The 21,017-nt window shown below is 42.5% G+C and overlaps 1 protein-coding gene across 1 annotated transcript in view; it reads right to left on the bottom strand.

The window, feature by feature from the left end:
- The window catches only part of LOC124795303 (alpha-tocopherol transfer protein-like), a 74,489-nt gene that overhangs the window by 2,855 nt on the left and 50,617 nt on the right, over positions 1-21,017 (bottom strand). The window contains exon 6 of the mRNA XM_047259272.1: positions 18,320-18,425. Coding sequence (XP_047115228.1) covers positions 18,320-18,425 — 106 coding nt within the window. The remainder of the gene's footprint in view (positions 1-18,319; positions 18,426-21,017) is intronic.

Here is a 21,017-nt window from a genome sequence, read left to right as displayed (position 1 = left end):
TCTAGTGTTCCACACCTGCAGAAACCTACTAAAGACTTACTGAACCCACGCCTCACAGTATAGGTTTTGCTTTGTTGGGCCAACCACACTGTTAAGGACGTAATCGTATCTTTTCTGCTCGACAGAGTATTTAGGGCATGAACCGCAGTTCACACTTCGCAACTTGTTGAGGGGCTTGCAGACGAACTGTCTGCAGAAGCCAGCCGACAGGTATCAGAAGAGTGAGCTTGTAATACGCACTGAAATGGATAACTTTCAGACTGAGAACAGGGATATGTCTAAGAGGTCGACTATCACTCACTTGGAGATTTTTTGTTGTTTCTGGGGCTGTGCGGACACTCAACGTCGAGGTCATCAGCGCCTTTACAAATATTTAAAGAAAAGAATGTGAGAAAAAGACTAAAAACGTTGTCACACTATCTCGTTCACTCATCACTCCAGCCTCACCAGCATTTACCCACACAGACACTCCATATCACAGCTAGAGGTTTTACAGGATCGTGGTGATGAGGTTCCTGTCCTAAGCTCTGTCTGTTTAGCTGCGTTACAGAAGCATGTAAAATAGTTGGAATTAATATAAAAGTTAGCAATGCAGATGATGTTACTAGAGCTTGAGGCTCTCTTTGATTCTCATGGGTTTCTGTTGGTGAGCATACTGACGAAGTACGAAATCTTATCTGAGGATGAACTGTCTGTTTATCACATATAGTAGAGAAAACCACATTATCCGCAACCAGTGATAGAAGAGTTCTTTACACAGTAGTGATGAGACTGTATTATAGAGGGAAGTACCTGTTCTTCGAGAGCAACAATTTGGTGATCATCAAAAAAAAAAAGTACGTGACACAAAATGATATCGTTTTCGTTTTTTGTAAGGTCAAATTTAATGTTGGGGATCTTACTCAATAGTTGCATTATGTACAGCTGTGTGCTGTCTACCATCTTATATCTGTATACTCTTCTGTTGGAGTGTTAGTTAGATAAGTTAAACCACCTACTTATTTTATTTTGTATTAATCACTGGTAGGAGAGTAAAGAGTGAAGGATGTTTCACAGAAAGGGTACAACAGGAAGACGCATGTGACCGAAGAGGAATGAGATGTATACCGAATGAAATTTTCACTCTTCAGCTGATATAAAACTTCCTGGCAGATTGAAACTATGTGCCGGACCGAGACTAGAAATGGGGACTTAGCCTTTCATGGTAAGGGCTCTACCCTCTTATTTTTTGTTTTTGAACTGTCTATTGGACCGAGAATGGAACCGAGGAACTTTGTCTTTCGCAGGAAAGAGCTGGTTCCTCAAATGGATATGGTACCAGATTGTCTATTTATTTCCACTTTTTATTTTTTATATTTTTATTTTTATTAATTTTTTACTTTTTTTGCAAATGACACTTGATACACATAATTTCCTCAATTTTGGTACTCAAAAGAAAACAACTTTTTTCTCTGGGGAGAATACAATGAGAGGAAGCTAGAATAAGAGTAAAGAAAAAGAAACACATAAACAAAGGTTACCAATACCCTGACGACTAAGGACAAACTACAAAATATTTGCAAATGCAGTACGATAATGTGGAAGCTTCTGCCACCTCCCGTAAGCATGGCCATATATTCGTGGAAAACGCGGGGATGGGATCAACTGCACAGTAGACGTACTGTCCCAGGAGCCATAAGATCGAATCAGTCTTCGTCCGATGGAATACGGTGAAAACCGAACACAGAGAACTTCAACCGAGTAAGCAGCTTCAGGAAGGCCAGTTTTCGACGAAACCAGTGTCAGTGTTCTCGTTTGCAAGCAAAAAGACTGTGTGTTAATGTACCAGGTCGATGTCACAAAGACCAGTCAGACTAAAACCAAATCGATGGAGGCGGTCGTTAGTTGGGATCAGAATGACCCAATACCACGACGAAGTGACTTCCATCAGGAGTCTGGGATTAATAAATCGAAACCACACTCTTTCCAGGACATAACGGGAGCGGCAATTTCAACTAGAAGAGTGATGACAGAACTCTCCAACGAGAAAGCAAAGATCAGTGGTAAGGTGTGTCACTGACAAAATGACGCCTCCCAGAAGTATTACTAAAACAAAAAATTCATCTATGTACCGTAAGTTAGAGTTAATCCGGCCATCATCAGCATGAGGAGTTAGACTGGCCGGTTGAAGACACATATATAAGAGAGATGTAATAGAATAAGTAGCTCGAGTTGAACAGCACTGCGTCTCACGTTGGTGCAGTTTGTAGGTTTCCGCCCTCTGTCGGAGCCCAGACGGTATCGTTTAGTTGGCTTGGTTGCAGGATTTTGTCTTCTTCTCATGTTGACTGGCGCTACTCGGTCTCGCAAGCATTGCCTGGCCACTAATGGCAGCAGCGGCGGTTATCGATATGTAGTAAATGTTGTCGTATGTTTGGGGCGACGTCGTTGTTTAACCGGGTCGTGTGAATGGAGGACGGAGGACAAGCCAGGGCGGCGCAGTGCGAGAACACGCTGGTAACGCTGGTAGCACACATGGACTGCCGGATAGAAGGGCTGTGGTCACGGGGGTAAACCGGATCCCGCAGTCTTTAAGAGGAGTGCATATCTATCTGAGTGGTGAAACCTCCACCATTGTGATATCCCTGCCCTGGGGTTTAGTGTATGTAACGGCAATGTGCATTTCCTCGTCTTGGTGCTGCTGTCCGGTAAAGCGTGTAGTTTTGACAGGTTTCTTTATCGTAGGCCGGTTGGTGATTCCGCTACTCTCGTGATAATGATTCCTTTCTAGTTCATGGGGTTCTAAATACAGTATTCAGGACGTAGAGCATGACCATCGGTTCCGGCTTTGGAATGTTGTTCCATCGTTGCATTTGGTTTGCCAGACGTCAGGCAGGTCCAGCAAGATTATAATTAGTCATTCGTTGAACTGCCACTAGTCTGACTTACCGTCTTGTGAGGTAAATGCAACTGTTGGATGTCTATCTCATCGCTCGCAAAAGTGTTTGCTGCCGGACGTTCTCAGAGAGCGATTCCTGGAGCACCATCTGAGTCAGTTGCTTGTTTTTTTAAATTAACTTTTGCTTTTGTATTTGCTGTTTTACATCAGGTTTCGAAATTTCTATATTATTGCCGTTGCTGGTTGTGGTCATTTGCCTTGAAATTTTAATTTGGAATTTGTATTTTACCAGTAACCCCTGAAACCTTATTTAGTGCCATTCCTGGCGCCCGATGCCTTCTGCTGCGTTTGTGGCGACTTACCTTACTATTTGAATACCTGTAAGGTGTAAATTGCCGCGAGTCATTAAACAATTCTTAATTTATTGCCATTCTTGTTGTGTAAGGCCTTCAGCTTGTAACGCTGGAAATGAATATGCTCCTATTTCCACCTATTGTTCTATAAATATTTTTCTTATTTTGTTACCTGAATATATGACATTATATTGTAATTGTTTTACTATTTGTATATATATTTATGCATCTATGTCGATGTATAATTGGTTTGTTTTGTAAATATTATTTGTATTCTACGCTGGGTTCAAAATGGCTCTGAGCACTATGGGACTCAACTGCTGAGGTCATTAGTCCCCTAGAACTTAGAACTAGTTAAACCTAACTAACCTAAGGACATCACAAACATCCATGCCCGAGGCAGGATTCGAACCTGCGACCGTAGCGGTCTTGCGGTTCCAGACTGCAGCGCCTTTAACCGCACGGCCACTTCGGCCGGCTCTACGCTGGGTCTTGCCTAGGGAAAACTATGCTGTCGAACGAATACATCGATAGGTCGTGTAGAGAACCACAGTGTTTAGGATCTTTGGTAGTGTTAACTCTGCCGCGTGGAGCGCGGGCAGAGCAGAGAGAGTCTGGCTGGAGTAGTGCAGTGGAGCAGTTGTATAGTGTGACTCTCCCGCGAGTTGCCGCGCTTTCGGGGTTTGGCAGCATGTAATTGCGCTTGACTTGCTATGTTGGTTTCTGACAGGGTGTCGCGGACGGGAAGCGTTAGCTGGCACACATCAAGAGCCCGTTTCGGCTGGAGACCATGTCGAGAAGAAGGCGCGCCAACATCCAGCTTCTGCAACAGCGACGGCCGACAGTGAGTGACTGTCGCCACCTCCTCGATCGACGACTTCAAACCTTCAATCAACCAACAAGGAAGACTGGTAGCACGTAAAGTTTTAGAACTGTATGGCAGACGTCAGCTTTTCAAACTGTACGCTCGTACCAAGAAGATTTCTCCTAATATTTTCCAGCCACATAACTGGCCAACAGTAACGCGAAGCATAACTTATAAGTTCTACTGACAGGACAAGAAACGTCATGGAGAGGGGGCTCCCTTTCGGTAAGCCTTGTGGGTTGGGGATCTGGGAAATGAGAAGTCCATTCACGGCAACACATGCTTGAATACCAGTGAATAGGTTGGACAGTACCTGATCAGCAGTGTGATTGAGACCTGATGCCTTTATCACCTGCATCAAGAATCTGTGTCTGACCCGGTCAAATGCCTTATTTAATAAAAAGTACGGCTCCAGAAACAAGTCGCTGCAGCCACCCAGATGATGTTCCGGCATTCGACTAGGTACAGAAATCACGATCGTGAGCCAAGGCACACAACGTTGATGAACAGATAGAATTTGCTCTCGGAATATCGACAAAAGACTATAAAACACCCTGTGGCGAAACAAGCGCTGTATCATTGTGAGAGATACAGGGACGAGCGGGTGTGCCGGGACTTACCCCAGTTCACTGCTACTAACACCACGTCATCATAACTCGCCTGTGCGTAGCATACGAAGAATTCCGTCATAATTTAAGAATGAAATTAAAAATTGAAGAATCTTTACTAAGCTTTGTCAACATATGCTTCAGTATATTAACGTTTAAATCGTCAAATGTCAGAGGCATCATATGAATAACTTCCCCTAAATTCATCGTTTTAAGAAAAAAATAAGTGTATCTAAACAATAAAGCTATACAGCTTAAAATCAATCAGAACGTGCAAATGAGTGTCAAAATTAACTAAAACAAGTCTTAGCTTCATTAGAGCAACTTTTTAAGAAAAACTGAAGGAGCTAAATATTAGACTTAGGAAAATGAAAATTGGTATGAAGCTCAATTTCATATGGAAATCATAACTACAAGACGCCATTGAGCTATCTCTAATAGTTTTCAAGAAATTTCCTGAAAACTAAATTTGGAACAACGACGTCATAATTTATAGTAGATTAAGTATCAGTTATATTAATGATAGACAGTTCTGACGAAAGCACTTGGTTACATCTATCAAATAATGAAGGTATAACAAGTTTCAAGACTTTGATTTAAATAACAATCTGTACAAACTCTCTTGAAGATGTAGTTCAGAGGCCATGTTCTACTGTGTCGGTTCCATTCTAAAAATTCTAGCCAGCAATGTTTAAATGCAGGCGAGTTAAAACTTTCTCTGTGATTAAATCCAACATAATTCATACATAAATTACGAAGATACAAATGTGTTATAAAATTATGTGCATCTGAGAAAGCGGCCATTTACATGCTGCTAGTTGGGGATAGAGGGGATGGCAGTAGTGTTCCCTTCGGTCGTCTGATGCGTACATGTATAAATACCGCTTTAGATGCAGTGAATGGACTTACCCACAGGTTAGCCGAGAGCGCTATTGCGCTGATTCCTGGACTTGGGTAGGCACGCTGGCATCGGATCGAATCCGTCCAGCAGATTAACGACGTGGGCCGGTGTGCCAGCCAGCCTGGATCTGGTTTTTAGGCGGTTTTCCACATGTTGCTAGGTGAATACCAGGCTGGTCCCCACGTCCCGCCTCACTTACACAACTTTCAGACGTGTAAAACACGTTCGCACTCTTCAATGGATACACTAGACGCAGACAACTGGGGTACACCGATTCCATCCCAAGGGGTACAGGACAGTGGCAGGAGGGGCATCCAGGCACTCCTTTCAATTAACCATGCGTGATCCAACAATGCCGACCCTGTGAAAATTGTGGGACAAGGGTAAAAGCAAAAGAAGAAGATGAGGCAGTGAACGGACTTCACTTCGCACCCAGCTAACATACGGTCCGTGTCATTGAAACGCCGCCTTACGTGCTGCCTCGGGTGACATCACAGCCAGCCTGCAACTTAACGCTTGTTTTCGGTAGAAATAGGAAGTGAATTCGCGAGGACTGTACACCATCCTGGATCGCTTAGATTTCACAGATGTAACTGGTAACAAAACCGCATGGCATGTGGTGACATTATTTTCCACTTTTGTGGCGAGCAATTAACTTTGAGTATCAGAAGTCAGGACGAAGGACCATTTAATGGGGACTTACCACAAAGGTCGCCTCTGAATTGCTCATAGTGCTGTTTCTGATAGTGACATCATTGTTATTTTTATCAGGAATACCACTATGATGTGTGTGTGAAAGTTTATCAAATATATCGATCAATTAGAATTCAAAAGATTCGTTTATATCCATAGTTCCTGATTCTGTTGAGTATATAGAGAGTAGAAACATTTCTTTCAGTGAACAAAAGAAGAATGTGGAAAACTGGATATTCGTGATGAGGTTTTATGGGACCTAACTGCTGAGGTCATTGGTCGCTCAGCTTACATACAGCTTAATTTAACTTAAACTAACTTACTCTAAGAACACACACCTAAAGCGGAGGGAGCACTCGAACATCCGACAGGGGAACCGTGCGGACCATGACAAGTCGCCCTAGACCGCTTGGGTACCCCGCGTGGTCGAAGAATGTGGACTTTCACACTGGAAACCTTGTCATTATTTTCTCCATCGCTTTCTGGCTGACCACAAAAATAGTTTTTAGGCTCTCGTAAACAGACGGTGCCGCCGCCCCACATATGGTTCATCGACCGGAAAATTAAACGATGAAAGTGGTCGGTATAAAACGTCGAACTCGATAGGCACTAACAGGTTGCCGAAGTGAAATGGACAGAAACCAGTGCGACAACAGTGCTAAGATTTGCTCGCAAGTGGGGAAACTAAGCTGTGAATGTTAGCCACAGTAAACTTGATCGTGTCGGAAGGAAGCGAGAACACGACACTAGATCGGGGCCGCCACCGGCGCTGAGGTTACAAGAGGACGGTCCATCATCACGGAGCTGCGAGGATCTGTGAACCACCTGTTACTGGGCTCGCTCATTGCTGCCCAGGCCCCCCAGAAGCTACCACAGTAGGTGAGACTCGACGCTATCCTCAACGGCACAGCTGCTGCCGCTGCAACGCGTCGCATCACGTTTGCTGGTACACCACGCTGGCCTCATTCGTCAAGGTCCAGCAATTAAGTTCGATATAAGTTGTCAGTTGCTGCTAATAGGCTACTAAAAGTGGAAAATATTGATGAGAATAATGTAAAATTAAGCTGGAACCAGTCTCTGACGACGTATCCTCAGTATAAAAGTCTGAAATTAATGACGATGGTTCCGTCGATGTAATAAACTGAAAATCAGAGTGTGATTTGTCAAAAGTAGAATGTAAATTGAATTTCAACGGTGCTGCAAAGTCAGTAGTATTTTCTGATGACGAGGTAATTGCAGTTGAGGTCAAAAAGGAAAAGGTAGAATTAATAAAGTTATCAGATCATGAAATTGAGCTCAATATGTCTGAAATTCAAACAAGTCTGCGAATGCTAGAAACTCCTTTAAAAACAGTGGAAATCATCAGTGGCTATATAGAGGCATCACATTGGATGCAATTACTGTTTACTAAACTTGAATCGCATCATAAAGAACTCAGGGATAGTAATAAAGAACTAAAAAGTAAGGCGGAATCCCACAGAAAGCAGTTAAGTAGTAAAACAGAATCTAGTAATAAAGCATTAAAGGTTTAATCGACCTCAAAACTGAATAGTTCAAATCATAAAATGGATGCTAACCACCACGATCTGCAAGTCAAAGTAGGGCAACAACTAAATAACTTTCATAGTACTTTCAAAACTGAAATTAGCGAAATTCGCAAACAATTCAAAGACGCAGATGAACATTTGGAAGGGAGGTTTTCAGAAGGAGTAGGTAACGAATCCAAACTTTACTCTCATCGATTTGAAGGAGTAACTATTATAGCAAATTCTTGTCAGAAAGATATTAAGAAAGTAAAGTCCGGCTGTGAAATTTTGTGAAGATGTTGAGAAAAGATTTTCTAATAACGTGGAAGCAGTACAATTACAAGTTGAAGGACTAAATACTAGTATTACTAACACCAAAAATAGAGTAACCCCTCGCAGTTCCTGTAATACTACTGTTCAGCATTTTGGGTCAGTTGACAACACTTTCATCGCCTATCGTCAATTTTTACGTTTTGATCTAGACAAGCAAATTCAGCCATTAGAGTTCTGGAACGATTTTGAGCGTGTTTTGCCTAATGTATGGTCAGAGTGAGAGAAAATTTCTTTCATAAGAAATTATTTGCCAGGATATGCTTTGCGGTAGTTAGGTGACATAATGATAAGACGCCAAACTCTTTCTGAATTTAAACCTGCATTTCTTTACGAGTATTGGCGACTCAACAAACAAAACGATGTTTTGAGAGAGTTTTGGAGTGGTAAAAAGTTTGCTTCACGACGTGAGTCAGCAAAAGAATTCTCTAGAGATTGGATTTCATGGCTGTCACATCTGACAGAAAATATAAACCCGGAAAGGGTTAATCACGGGACTTGAAGGTAAACTGGCTTTGTATTGGCAGAAGACAATCATTTCTGCACCTGGGGATAGTGTGGCTATGTTCACTGAATGTCTAGAGCAAGTAAAAAGAGTAGCTGCTGCTGAGGAGCAGGTGTTAAAAAATAAGAGTTCTTCTCACGATCGTGTAAACAACAGAAATAATGACAGTGGGAACGTGAATGTTGAAAATATGGAGGTTCAGAATACAAGGTCTAATTATCGTAATGAAGGCCATGGTAGAGGAAGAGTGGGCAGACACAACTATTATTATGACGAAAGCAGAAAATGTAAATGAAGTGTCCTTGAGACAAGACGAAAACCAGACCGCTACCCAAGCTGATTCTACATTAAATGAACACAACAGACCACGTGTGGGAAACTAAGTCCCGTCTATGAGGAAATTGGGGCTTACAAGGCGGAAAGAGTAACACATCCAGTAACAAAAACACAGACGACAGTCAGTCAAAGCGCGCAAACAGATAACAGAGATTATAGAATAGGAACAGACTTTACCAGTGATGTGCTAAACCATTTTGATAATATAGTTGACAGCATTTTGGACACTTTAGAAAATTTGGTCAAGCAAGAGAAAGAAAGTGCTAAAGGTAATAGGGACGAAGAAATTAACGGGTTTGAATCTAATAGGGACGAAGATGAAATGAAGGCTTACATCTTCAACGATAATGGAAGTCTGACGGCTAAAGTTGCGGTATAGAAGTAGAGTCAGTTTGGCAAGGTTTCGAAGCGGAGTAATTGATGGATGATGGGGTAGCAATAATCATGAGGTCAAGGAACCTGTTAGCTGTATTGACTTGCAACAAACGGTAAAAGCCGAAGGCAATGTTATAGATATCACGTTCTGCAAGGACGCAGTTGCTCAGAGATAGAGAATAGTTTAGCTGATATGTAGCAAACGGAAGTAGAGGAAGTCATCAAGTGCTTTGATTTAGAGTTGCTGGACGGGTTGCAAAAGACAGTTAAGAATGACCTCATGAATCTAAGTGTGAATATATTTGGAACTGAACAATACTACTTTAACTGGATACAGATTGAAAAGGATTTATTAGAAAATGTTTGTGAGGAGCCTGTTCAGACGAGAATAACTTACCCAAGTATAAAAACTAATGTCTCAGGATTAATAGTGCGTTATCTTCCTGACAGTGGCGGCGAAGTGAGGACTTTGTCCCAAGCATTTTTTGATTCTATTCCAAATAAGAGTTAATTAAGTGTCATGAAAATGAGTGGTTTGAAAGCAACAGGTACCACTGGGAAAGTATCTAGGCCAGTACAGCACGAAGCTCTGATACCAATTGATACAGGTGACATGATATTAGATCATCCTTGTTTAATCGTGCTGAGTTTAAGTGTTGAGGTAATATAGGCACAGATTTCTTAACAAAACGTAAAGGGAGTATTGATTTTGATCAGAACAAATTAGTTTAAACCTTACCTGATTCTCAGGTAATAAAAGAGCATTTAATAGGAAATTTGTAGGCAGTAATTATGAAGCCAAGGAACTACCTATTAGGCTAATGAGGAATAAAGGATACTTGCAGAAAGATACTTAATTCAGTAATAATGTGCAACATGTTAATCCGGAGGAAAACTATATCCTAGAAGAGATAGAGGCAAAAGTGCAATCAACAAATCAAATTTCCGATAAAGAGCATAATTAAGGGAAGTATTAACCACTCATCATAATGTATTTACGAATACTCCTGGTGAAGTTAGGAGGTATGAATACCGTTTGAATGTAAAGCCTGGGCAGGTATTTTTCAAGAAACCTTATCAGATACATGTTTCAAGAAAGCAAGCGGTTAAAAAAGGAATTCTGCATATTTTGGTATGGGCTATCAGCGAGAAAGCAGCTAGTGAATGTAACAATGCTCTGATTGTTGCGCCTAAGCGTGACGAAGGCTTTAGATTAGCACTGGATGCGCGCTGGCTAAATGAAATTGTAATAAGAGAGAGCGAACATCGCCAAATATGGACGAGGTAATAACAAAAGTTTCGAGGAATTAGGTATCTCTTACGTCTATGGACGTCTTGCTTTTAAAACATTTTCTGTTGTGTCTGTATTTAATGGTGATTTGCTAAATTGTAACTCACTAAAAGCACTATTGTTTACACTGCCTTTATTCCTTCATTAAATAAGTGTAGTTTTTTTATTTATTGTTGAGTCTGGAATTACTGGTTTAAAATAAATTGTGTGCAATTGTAAAAGGCAACCAATAGCAACTGATTACGGCCCCGTCCACAATCGTAACCGAATCCTGCCTTCCCTCGACTACCACCAGGTCTCACTGGACGTTTTCGAAACTTGAACAGCAGCTGACTTGTTATCATTCGATCTAATCTTTGGAAGTTTCCTCCAATGGAATATTTTCAGTAGAGTGGAGCAAGGAAGAGGAATCGTCGGACTTCTCACCACCTAACGTCCGTCTACGTTTGCCTAGAACGGAGGTGGCGGCGGCGCTGAAGCTACAGTGGCAAAGACCCAACGCGCGGTTAGCTGCAGAAATGCGCTAGCGAGATTAAGCAATGGATCGTTGCCCCTCAGAACCTAGGTTAAGCGCAATGACTTCCACTTGCGGAACTAGTCCGCTGAAGTGAGACTTTCACGATGTTCATAAGTTGATTTTATGACCGTCACGCGACGTGGGTAATTTGTGTGGATATGCACACTCGCATTACATATAGAACAGGTCCCTTCTTGCCCTGTGTATATTGCATATACCCGATTTTCACACACTGGGATACTCCGTTCTGGTTTCCTTCTTGTCTCCGTTTGACCACCATGTCCACGGACAGAACACCACTACAAATTTGTAAACAATGTAGGGCAGTCCAGAGTTCCGTCTTGAGAAAACTGTCTTAAAAGTTAACATTCGTATATTGCACCTCCGCGTTCACCAGAATAATCACACTATTTGAAGCATTGCGATGGCTGAAAGAGACTTCTTATCCAAGCCGCAGACAGAAGAAGGCGTGGAAACTTGACATGAGACATATGCGATTCAGAATCGAAGTAAGCCGTGTGAAACTGTTCTGAAGTTACGTTGATAGTATCTGCTAGCCAATCGCGAATACCTAACGAACTTGGCTGTACATGCCACGTGGACTTGTCAAAAATATAACTGACGGTACCTGTACGTGAAATGTTGCTGGGACACATGGAGAATGTCACGGCGCAAGACAACGCCGCGGCAAAAGTGAGTCATAAACACGAGACGCTGAGAGAGAAATAACTATATGACAAACATAAGGACTTAAACGAAATTGAAGACAAACACGCGGAAGCACTCGCAGACCTGCGGTAGAAGTGGAAACAGGCAGAACATACTCACCTGATGCGCTAAGCAGGAATGTAATGGGCTACCCAACCGCCACTCACGACTCATCCCGTAGCTTTACTTCCGCCAGTACATCTCCTACATTGCTGGGTGCAGCGCACAGTTTTAATCTTCCAGGAACTTTCATACCATCGCACACTCTGCTACAGAGTGAAAATTTTATTCTGGAAATGTCCCCCAGGCTCCAGCTAAACCACCGCAATACCCTTTCTTCCAGGAGTGCTACGCTTGCAACTTTCGCTGGAAAGCTTCCGTGAAATTTGGAAGACCGGACATGAGGTACTGGCAGAAGTAGAATTCTTGGGGATTTCATGAGTCATGCTTTGATAGCACAGTCGGTAGAGCACTTGCATGTGAAAGACAAAGGCCCCAAGTTCGATTCTTGGTCTGGCTCACAGTTTTCATCTGTGAGGTATGAAAGGTTTGTAATTAGTTGGGCATTAGCGAACGCTGAGAAAAAGGTATACGTTAGCAACATACTACAGAAGGGTCAAAATATATTTTAATCTACTGGCTTTCGGGAGGCTGACGCACAAATTTGGGGCATAAATCGGCAACAGTCAACACGTGACACCTGACATGTTCTCGTGGAACGGCAACGCTTCTGTGACTGATAGAGGAATCTGGTAGTCTACACAAGATGACGTACTGGCTCGCCCGATGCCAATATCACTCACGGTGGAGGTGCGGCATAGGGAGGCGGGTCATCAGTGATCACAGTATGATGCGTCAAATGGACAGCATGGTTCAGCGAATGATGGAAATCAGAGAACTCCAGTGCCTCTGTGACATAATCAGGAGGTGTCTGCCATCCTTATTGTATTGGGGATTACCTCATCCTAGTCAGCCAACATCTTCCCCAACTTGCCGAGTGTTATAGATCAATCTATTAACAGCTCACCCAAATGTCACTGTTTTTCGTCCACTAGAAAATTTTGAGATACTCCTATAACTCACACCCCAAAGTCCAACTAATGAACGTGTACCTCTCCTTCTGTAGGAAAAAAGTTCCAAACAAACCTAAATGTCGTTTTATTTACAGAACAAACATCAGGCAACGTACTATTATTCATTTCAGTATGACTGAGATGTAGTTATACCTCTTTTTATTCTAAAATATAATTTGTGTCTCGAAAATAATTTTAAGAATAAGATTTCATTTTATTTCGCTGCGTCAAAAATTTTCAGATATTAACATTATTATGATACATACTCTTGTATGTATTTGTGAACGTCATGCAATTTTCACGATTTGATGTGGGTATTTCTTTCGTGTGTATTCATGTAGCTAATTTGATCGTGTTAAAGGAAGCTAAAGTTAGATAATTTAGAGCAGAGATCATGAATTAATGGTAGGAATATGTTCTACTAGAAAATGAAGAAGGAACATTGTTTGCCGCTTTCAGGAAATTATGTAAACGGAATAAATGTCGTATCCTCTATGCAAGGAAACTCGCTGCAAAGTATAACATTTTTTGATAATCGTCACAGCACCCTTAGAGGTCACTGCATCACTTTGTATGTCATATCTCTGCTAGTTCGGGACCTTTGACCGACACGAGCCAGCGAGATTACAGAGTGCCATACCCGGTTGGACCAACGCGCTATGAAGGGAGGAAGTTACGCACTTGATTCTGGGGCCTGCTTTCGTGCAGTTTAGATATTCTACACGAAGATAGTTGCGTTTTCATGCTTCAGCAAGCTTTTCGCTACAGTTGGGTATGACTACTGCCCACTACGCGCGTTGACCCTGATATTCAGTCGTATATCAAGTCTAATGTTAATTCAAAGTAATTTCTCGTACTGCGTATTTCACGATATGCTTCTGGACTTCACTATTCTTTTGCAGGTTGTTTAAGTTCACACGCATACATAGGTGACACATCAAGTTATACATTTTCCATATGTGAGTTAAAGTTGCTTATAATATGTTTCTCACTCTTTCTCGTAAAAAGCATAGGAAACATTGTGTAGCATTCAGTACAAACATATAACGGCTTTCATTGAATATTTCCTTGGTGAAATGTGCGCATCAGCTGAACTGAAGAGCTATATTCTTGATGTGGGCCTACTGTTATTGTATCACTATTTCGGACATTATAATATTTATTTTGTTTTTGTAGTACTCATTTTTTTATTGCAGTAGAGAATTTTCCTGTCCCCTTTCATACTTTCACGTGGCTTTACCTATCCAAATTAATGTGAGGTGGTCTCAATGCACCTAATCTGATTTTCTACATCCATACCCTCCAAACCAATGTGAAGTGCGTGGCCGAGGGTACTATTGCCCACTGTGTCGGCTATTACTGGCTTCTTGCGCTTTATTCTGAAAGAATTCGAAATTGGAACTTTAGAGATCCACGTGAGTCAACAGAGGAGAAGAATAATTCCTTACTCATTTGGCAATGGATAGGGTGTCCACTGAGACCTCCCTGATTTCCAATGCACTTTTAAAGAATTGATGAAAAGTAGGCATTTGAGGTTTGCAAGAATTTTGTACATTTTTTCTAGACGTTTCCTTTCTTTTGCTTCAGTTGGTAAATAATTACTAGAAATGATCACACCTGAAGACCGACACGTGGTGTGTTAAGGAAAAAAAATCACGCATTGTTGTCACAAGAAATTCCCGACATGATTTAATAAAGGAGGCCACCAGATGTTAAGAGGATTAAGGCTTCATATGAGAAGCCACTGGTAATGTAAACGGACAGTTAGTTTCCTGTAGAAAACGCAGATCTGATGAAATGGTAGAGGAGAATAGAGAGCTTCCAAAGAAGCCCATCCAAGTCCTTTTGCCAATTATAACGAAAGTTAAATATCCGTTGCTCAGGAGTTCATAAGATGCTGTTGGAACGACTTCGCCAACGTACTTACAAACCTCAGACTGCTGAACAGCATCAACCAAAAGCTCTGCCACGTACTTGGTATTGAGATGTTGGACCTCACACGGCAAAGCCGCTACCACCTAGGCACTGTCCTTTTCTCTAACGAAGCAACCATCTACAACTGCGGGAAGGTAAATCGTCACAACTTTCGCAACTGGGTTCGGCAACACCCACAGTTTCCGAAAACGTGTCAGTGACAGCGAAATGTGAAGTGTGGTTACTGCTGCTGAAAGACAGCATAAACTGACTGGAATCTTTTCTCTGGGCATGCTCGAGCAATTTGCTGTCCCTCAGCTTCTTCCCCTATAGCCAAATGTGATCCTCCAACACAATGTTGCACCTACGCAATGGAGTTAACACGTTCGTAGCTTCCTGGACCGATATTTCCACTGCCGTGGATAGAACGAGAGGAAGTAACCAAGTGTCAACCGCGATATTCGAACATAGGCCCGTCTGGTTTTCTCCGTGTGGGGTTCTGTGAAAGGCACTGTGTATGCCTCGCCTGTACGAGACGTTGGCGATCTCCGCAAAAGAATCGGTGGACGTAATAGAACCGTCACCTCGGACTGCTAGTGTGTAAATTGCATGAACCAGTGTCTCGTCTAGACATTTGACGGGTCACAGAAGATACCCTTGTAGAAATGTTCTATTTTTTGTAGAAAAGCTTCTGAGATTTTTTTTCTAAATGATTTACTATGCTTTGTTTCAAATGCTAAATTATGACCAGAAATGACTACACCTCCGAAGAAGATCCAAACGGTATCTATGCTCACAATTTTGTTATTACATTTGGAAATCAGAAAGATTTTATGTGGACACATTGTACATCTGTAAGTGCCATTCGTAAATTATGTACTGCATTGCTGTAACATATACTCAAGAACCGCGCAAACAGCGTAAAAAAAGAACGCTAGTTTCCTTAAATGCTTCATCAGCAGTTATAATTTGCTCATGGCCGGATGCGGCCCATTTATCAATTCCCTATTGGTTTTAATGCAGTTACGAATCGTCATAGTTTTAAACTTCCAGTAACAATGCATAAACTAGTTGAGTATCCTGGAAGTGTTTCCCTGATTACAAACATTCATAATACATGATATATGACACACAGGCAATCGTATTTTATCTTAAATGGCATGTGACAATCTTAGGTTTTCGTGCACATGTACTTACCGCTACTTTGTATGTTACCAACAGCGGAATCGGACACCATTTGTTAACAACATATACTCAAACCAGGAGAAAGCGCAATTTATCCTCTGGTATCAGGGAACACAGTCACCAAAAACTGTCCTCATCGGAGAAAAGTACACGCTTCGTACAGTCATCACGTTCCCCAACCTCAGCCGGCATGGTAACAACAAAGTCATAACGAGTACTACAATCCGTTGGTCAGAGGGACTACATGACCTGGACTTTGTCTGCACAGAGATGATGTTCATGTATGGTAGGGTGCAGTGATGTCTACGGAACCTGCAGATCACGCGAGGCTCTGCGGACTTACTTGTTGGCACTTCTCACGACGGCGTCCGTCACCGTGTGAGTTCTGTGCGCACCTGCTTCATTAAACTTCATACACCACATCTTGATGCTTTTAACAGGAGATGGGGCTGTCTATGATGTGCAGCCTAGAATTTTCTCCGGAATGGTGACTGTATCGCGCTACACCAGAGGATACATTGGGCTTTCTCCTGCCTTAAGTGAGTGTCGTTTGCAAATGGTGCCCAGGTCCGCTATACGTCACTGGGGCCTGTAACATAGTAGCAGTAACTATTTTTCTACATAAAACCTTGATACATCACTTGCAATTCTAAATAAAAGGTATTAATGCACCCTACTGGCCATTAAAATTGCTACACCACGAAGATGACGTGCTACAGACGCGAAATTTAACCGACAGGAAGAAGATGCTGTGACATGCAAACGATTAGCTTTTCAGAGCATTCACACAAGGTTGGTACCGGTGGCGATACGTACAACGTGCTGACATGAGGAAAGTTTCCAACCGATTTCTCATACACAAACAGCAGTTGACCAGCGTTGCCTGGTGAAACGTTTTTGTGATGCCGCGTGTAAGGAGGAGAAATGCGTACAATCACGTTTCCCACTTTGATGAAGGTCGGATTGTAGCCTATCGCGATTGCGGTTTATCGTATCGCGACATTGCTGCTCGCGTTGCTCGAGATCCAATGACTGTTAGCAGAATATGGAATCGGTGGGTTCAGGAGGGTAATACGGAACACCGTGCTGGGTTCCAACGGCCTCGTATCACCAGCAGTCGAGATGACAGGCATGGGTGTAACGGACCGTGCAGCCACGTCTCGATCCTTGAGTCAACAGATGGGGACGTTTGCAAGACAACAACCATCTGCACGAACAGTTCGACGACGTTTGCAGCAGCATGGACTATCAACTCGGAGACCTTGGCTGCGGTTACCCTTGACGCTGCATCAAAGACTGGAGCTCAACTACGAACCTGGGTGCACGAATGGCAAAACGTCATTATTTCGCATGAATCCAAGTTCTGTTTACAGCATCATGATGGTCGCATCCGTTTTTGCTGACATCGCGGTGAACGCACGTTGTAGGCGTGTATTCGTCATCGCCATACTGGCGTATCACCCGGCGTGATGGTATGGGGTGCCACGTCTTGCTTACACGTCTCGGTCACCTCTTGTTCGCATTGACGGCACTTTGAACAGTGGACGCACGACTGCATGTAGCAGGTCCTGTACGAGCCTTCTTAATACAGAAAATGTTCGACTGCTGCCCTGGACAGCACATTCTCCACATCTCTCACCAATTGAAAATGTCTGGTCAATGGTGGCCGAGCAGCTGGCTCGCCACAATACGCCAGTCACTACTCTTGATGAACTGTGGTATCGCGTTGAAACTGCATAGGCAGCTGTACCTGCACACTCCATCCAAGCGTTGTTTGACTCAATGCACAGGCGTATAAAGGCCGTTATAACGGCCAGAGGTGGTTGTACTGGGTACTGATTTCTATGCACCCAAATTGCGTGAAAATGTAATCACATGTCAGTTCTACTATAATATATTTGTCCAAAGAAAACCATTTATCATCTGCATTTCTTCTTGGTGTAGCAATTTTAATGGCCAGTAGTGTATATGTCGTTTTTTATGCCTTATGAACGTATGCAATTTAATACTTATGGGACACACGATACATGTGAACTCCTTTTGAGAACTTCATGAAATCAGAAATAATATGCCGGTAAGTAGCTGAAGCGTTATTTGTGGAATTTGGTATTCACTGCAGAATTTTAGTAGTTTGGAAGAAAAATGTAGAGCCTTTGAGTAATTTTGTAGTTGTTGATAAACATAAGTTTACTTTCAAAGCCTATTATTTAATCGTAGAGTAACTGCACCTAATGCAAACGACTTATTGAACCACTACTTACCCATTATATCTGCCACTGGTCCAGCAGTACCACCCATTTCGTCGGGAACCACGTATTTAGGTAAATGTTCGAATAATGTCTGTGACCCTCGTTCGTGGACCATTATCTGAAAACGGAGGTGACACTTTATAACATATCCTATTCATTTCTGTAATAGAAGTTTGATATATATTTCTTCTATATTTTAAAATGACGACATTCATTTTAAGTGTGCTGTAATCTTTTTCTGAACTTAAATAAATTGTTCTGAAAAGTAAGAGTTTTTCAAATTAGAAAACATGTTCCGAGGTACAACATGGTTACATACACAGGAATAAACATTCCATTGATTTTTAAAAGAAACTGCGAAATGTGGGAATTTAAGGAGATGGGACGTGGATAAACTGACCAAACCAGAAGTTGTGCAGAGTTACAGGGAGAGCATAAGGTAACATTTGACAGGAATGGGGGAAAGAAATACAGTAGAAGAAGAATGGGTAGCTTTGAGGGAAGAAGTAGAGATGGCAGCAGAGGATCAAGTAGGTAAAAAGACGACGGACAATAGAAATCCTTGGATAACAGAAGAGACACTGAATTTAATTTATGAAAGGAGAAAATAAAAAAGGCAGTAAATGAAGCTGGCAAAAAGGAATACAAACGTCTCAACAATGAGATCGACAGGAAGTGCTAAATGGCTAAGCAGGGATGGCTAGAGGACAAATGTAAGGATGTAGAGGATTATCTCACTAGGGTTAAGATAGATACTGCCTACAGTAAAATTAAAGAGACCTTTGGAGAAAAGAGAACCACTTGTATAAATATCAAGAGCTCAGATGGAAAGCCAGTTCTAAGCAAAGAAGGGAAAGCAGAAAGGTGGAAGGAGTATATAGAGGGTCTATACACGGGTGATGTACACTATTATGGAAATGGAACTGGACATAGATGCAGATGAGATGGGACATTTGATACTGCGTGAAGAGTTTGACAGAGCACTGAAAGGCCTAAGTGGAGACAAGGCCCCGGGAGTAGACAACATTCCATTAGAACTACTGACAACCTTGGGAGAGCCAGTCCTGACAAAACTCTACCATCTGGTGAGCAAGATGAATGAGACAGGCGAAATACCCTCAGACGTCAAGAAGAATATAATAATTCCAATCCCAAAAAAAGCAGGTGTTGACAAACGTGAAAATTACCGAATCATTAGTTTAATAAGTCACGTCTGCAAAATACTAACGCGAATTATTTACAGACGAATGGAAAAACTGTCAGAAGCCGACCTCGCGGAAGATCAGTTTGGATTCCGTAGAAATACTGGAACACGTGAAGCAACATTGACCCTACGACTTATCTTAGAAGATAGATTAAGGAAAGGCAATCCTACGTCTCTAGCATTTGTAGACATAGAGAAAGCTTTTGACAATGTTGACTGTCAGGAATCCGTTTCTGAAAGTAATTGTATGGAGTGTAGCTATGTATGGAAGTAAAACATGGACGATAAATAGTTTGGACAAGAAGAGAAGCCCGCATCTCGTGGTCGTGCGGTAGCGTTCTCGCTTCCCACGCCCGGGTTCCCGGGTTCGAATCCCGGCGGGGTAAGGGATTTTCTCTGCCTCGTGATGGGTGGGTGTTGTGTGCTGTCCTTAGGTTAGTTAGGTTTAAGTAGTTCTAAGTTCTAGGGGACTTATGACCACAGCAGTTGAGTCCCATAGTGCTCAGAGCCATTTGACCCATTTGACCCAAGAAGAGAACAGAAGTTTTCGAAATGTGGTGCAACAGAAGAATGCTGAAGATTAGATGGGTAGATCATATAACTAGTGAGAAAGTATTGAACAGAATTGGGGAGAAGAGAAATTTGTGGCACAACTTGCCTAGAAGGAGAGATCGGTTGGTAGGACATATTCTGAGGCATCAAGGGGTCACCAATTTATTATTGGAGGGCAGCGTGGAGGGTACAAATCGTAGAGGGAGACCAAGAGGTATATACACTACGCAGAATCAGAAGGATGTAGGTTGGAGTAGGTACTGGGAGATGAAGAAGTTTGCACAAGATAGAGTAGCATGGAGAACTGCATCAGACCAGTCTCTGGACTAAAGACCACAACAACAACAAGAAATTAGAACTTATACACTTATCAGCCAGACCATTTTGACCACCTAACAGCCTGTATCTCCGCCTTTGGCACTGATAACCGCGGCTGGTTGTCGTAGTATGCAAGCAATGAGTCCTCGGTGGGTCTGTCTACACATGTCGCCTCATTCTCGTAAATCCCGTGGAGCGCGGAGATGAGCTCCGACCCTATGTACAATCACATCCCAGGCATGTTCAAATGGCTCTGAGCACTATGGGTCTTAACATCTATGGTCATCAGTCCCCTAGAACTTAGAACTACTTAAACCTAACTAACTTAAGGACATCACACAACACCTAGCCATCACGAGGCAGAGAAAATCCCTGACCCCGCCGGGAATCGAACCCGGTACCCCGGGCGTGGGAAGCGAGAACGCTACCGCACGACCACGAGATGCGGGCATGTTCGATCGATCGGGTCCTGATCTGGAGAGTTGTGGGGCCGGCACATCAACTGGAACTCTCAACTGTGTTCGTCGAACCACTCCATCACACTCCTGGCCTTCTGACATGCCGTATTGTCTTTGTTGAGCAACGCGACTGCCGTTGGGATACATGGGTGTCATGAACGTGTGTACGTGGTCTGCA

This window comes from Schistocerca piceifrons, chromosome 4, assembly GCF_021461385.2.
Source record: "Schistocerca piceifrons isolate TAMUIC-IGC-003096 chromosome 4, iqSchPice1.1, whole genome shotgun sequence".
NCBI classification, from domain to species: domain Eukaryota; kingdom Metazoa; phylum Arthropoda; class Insecta; order Orthoptera; family Acrididae; genus Schistocerca; species Schistocerca piceifrons.
This window is presented reverse-complemented; position numbering and strand designations above follow the sequence as displayed.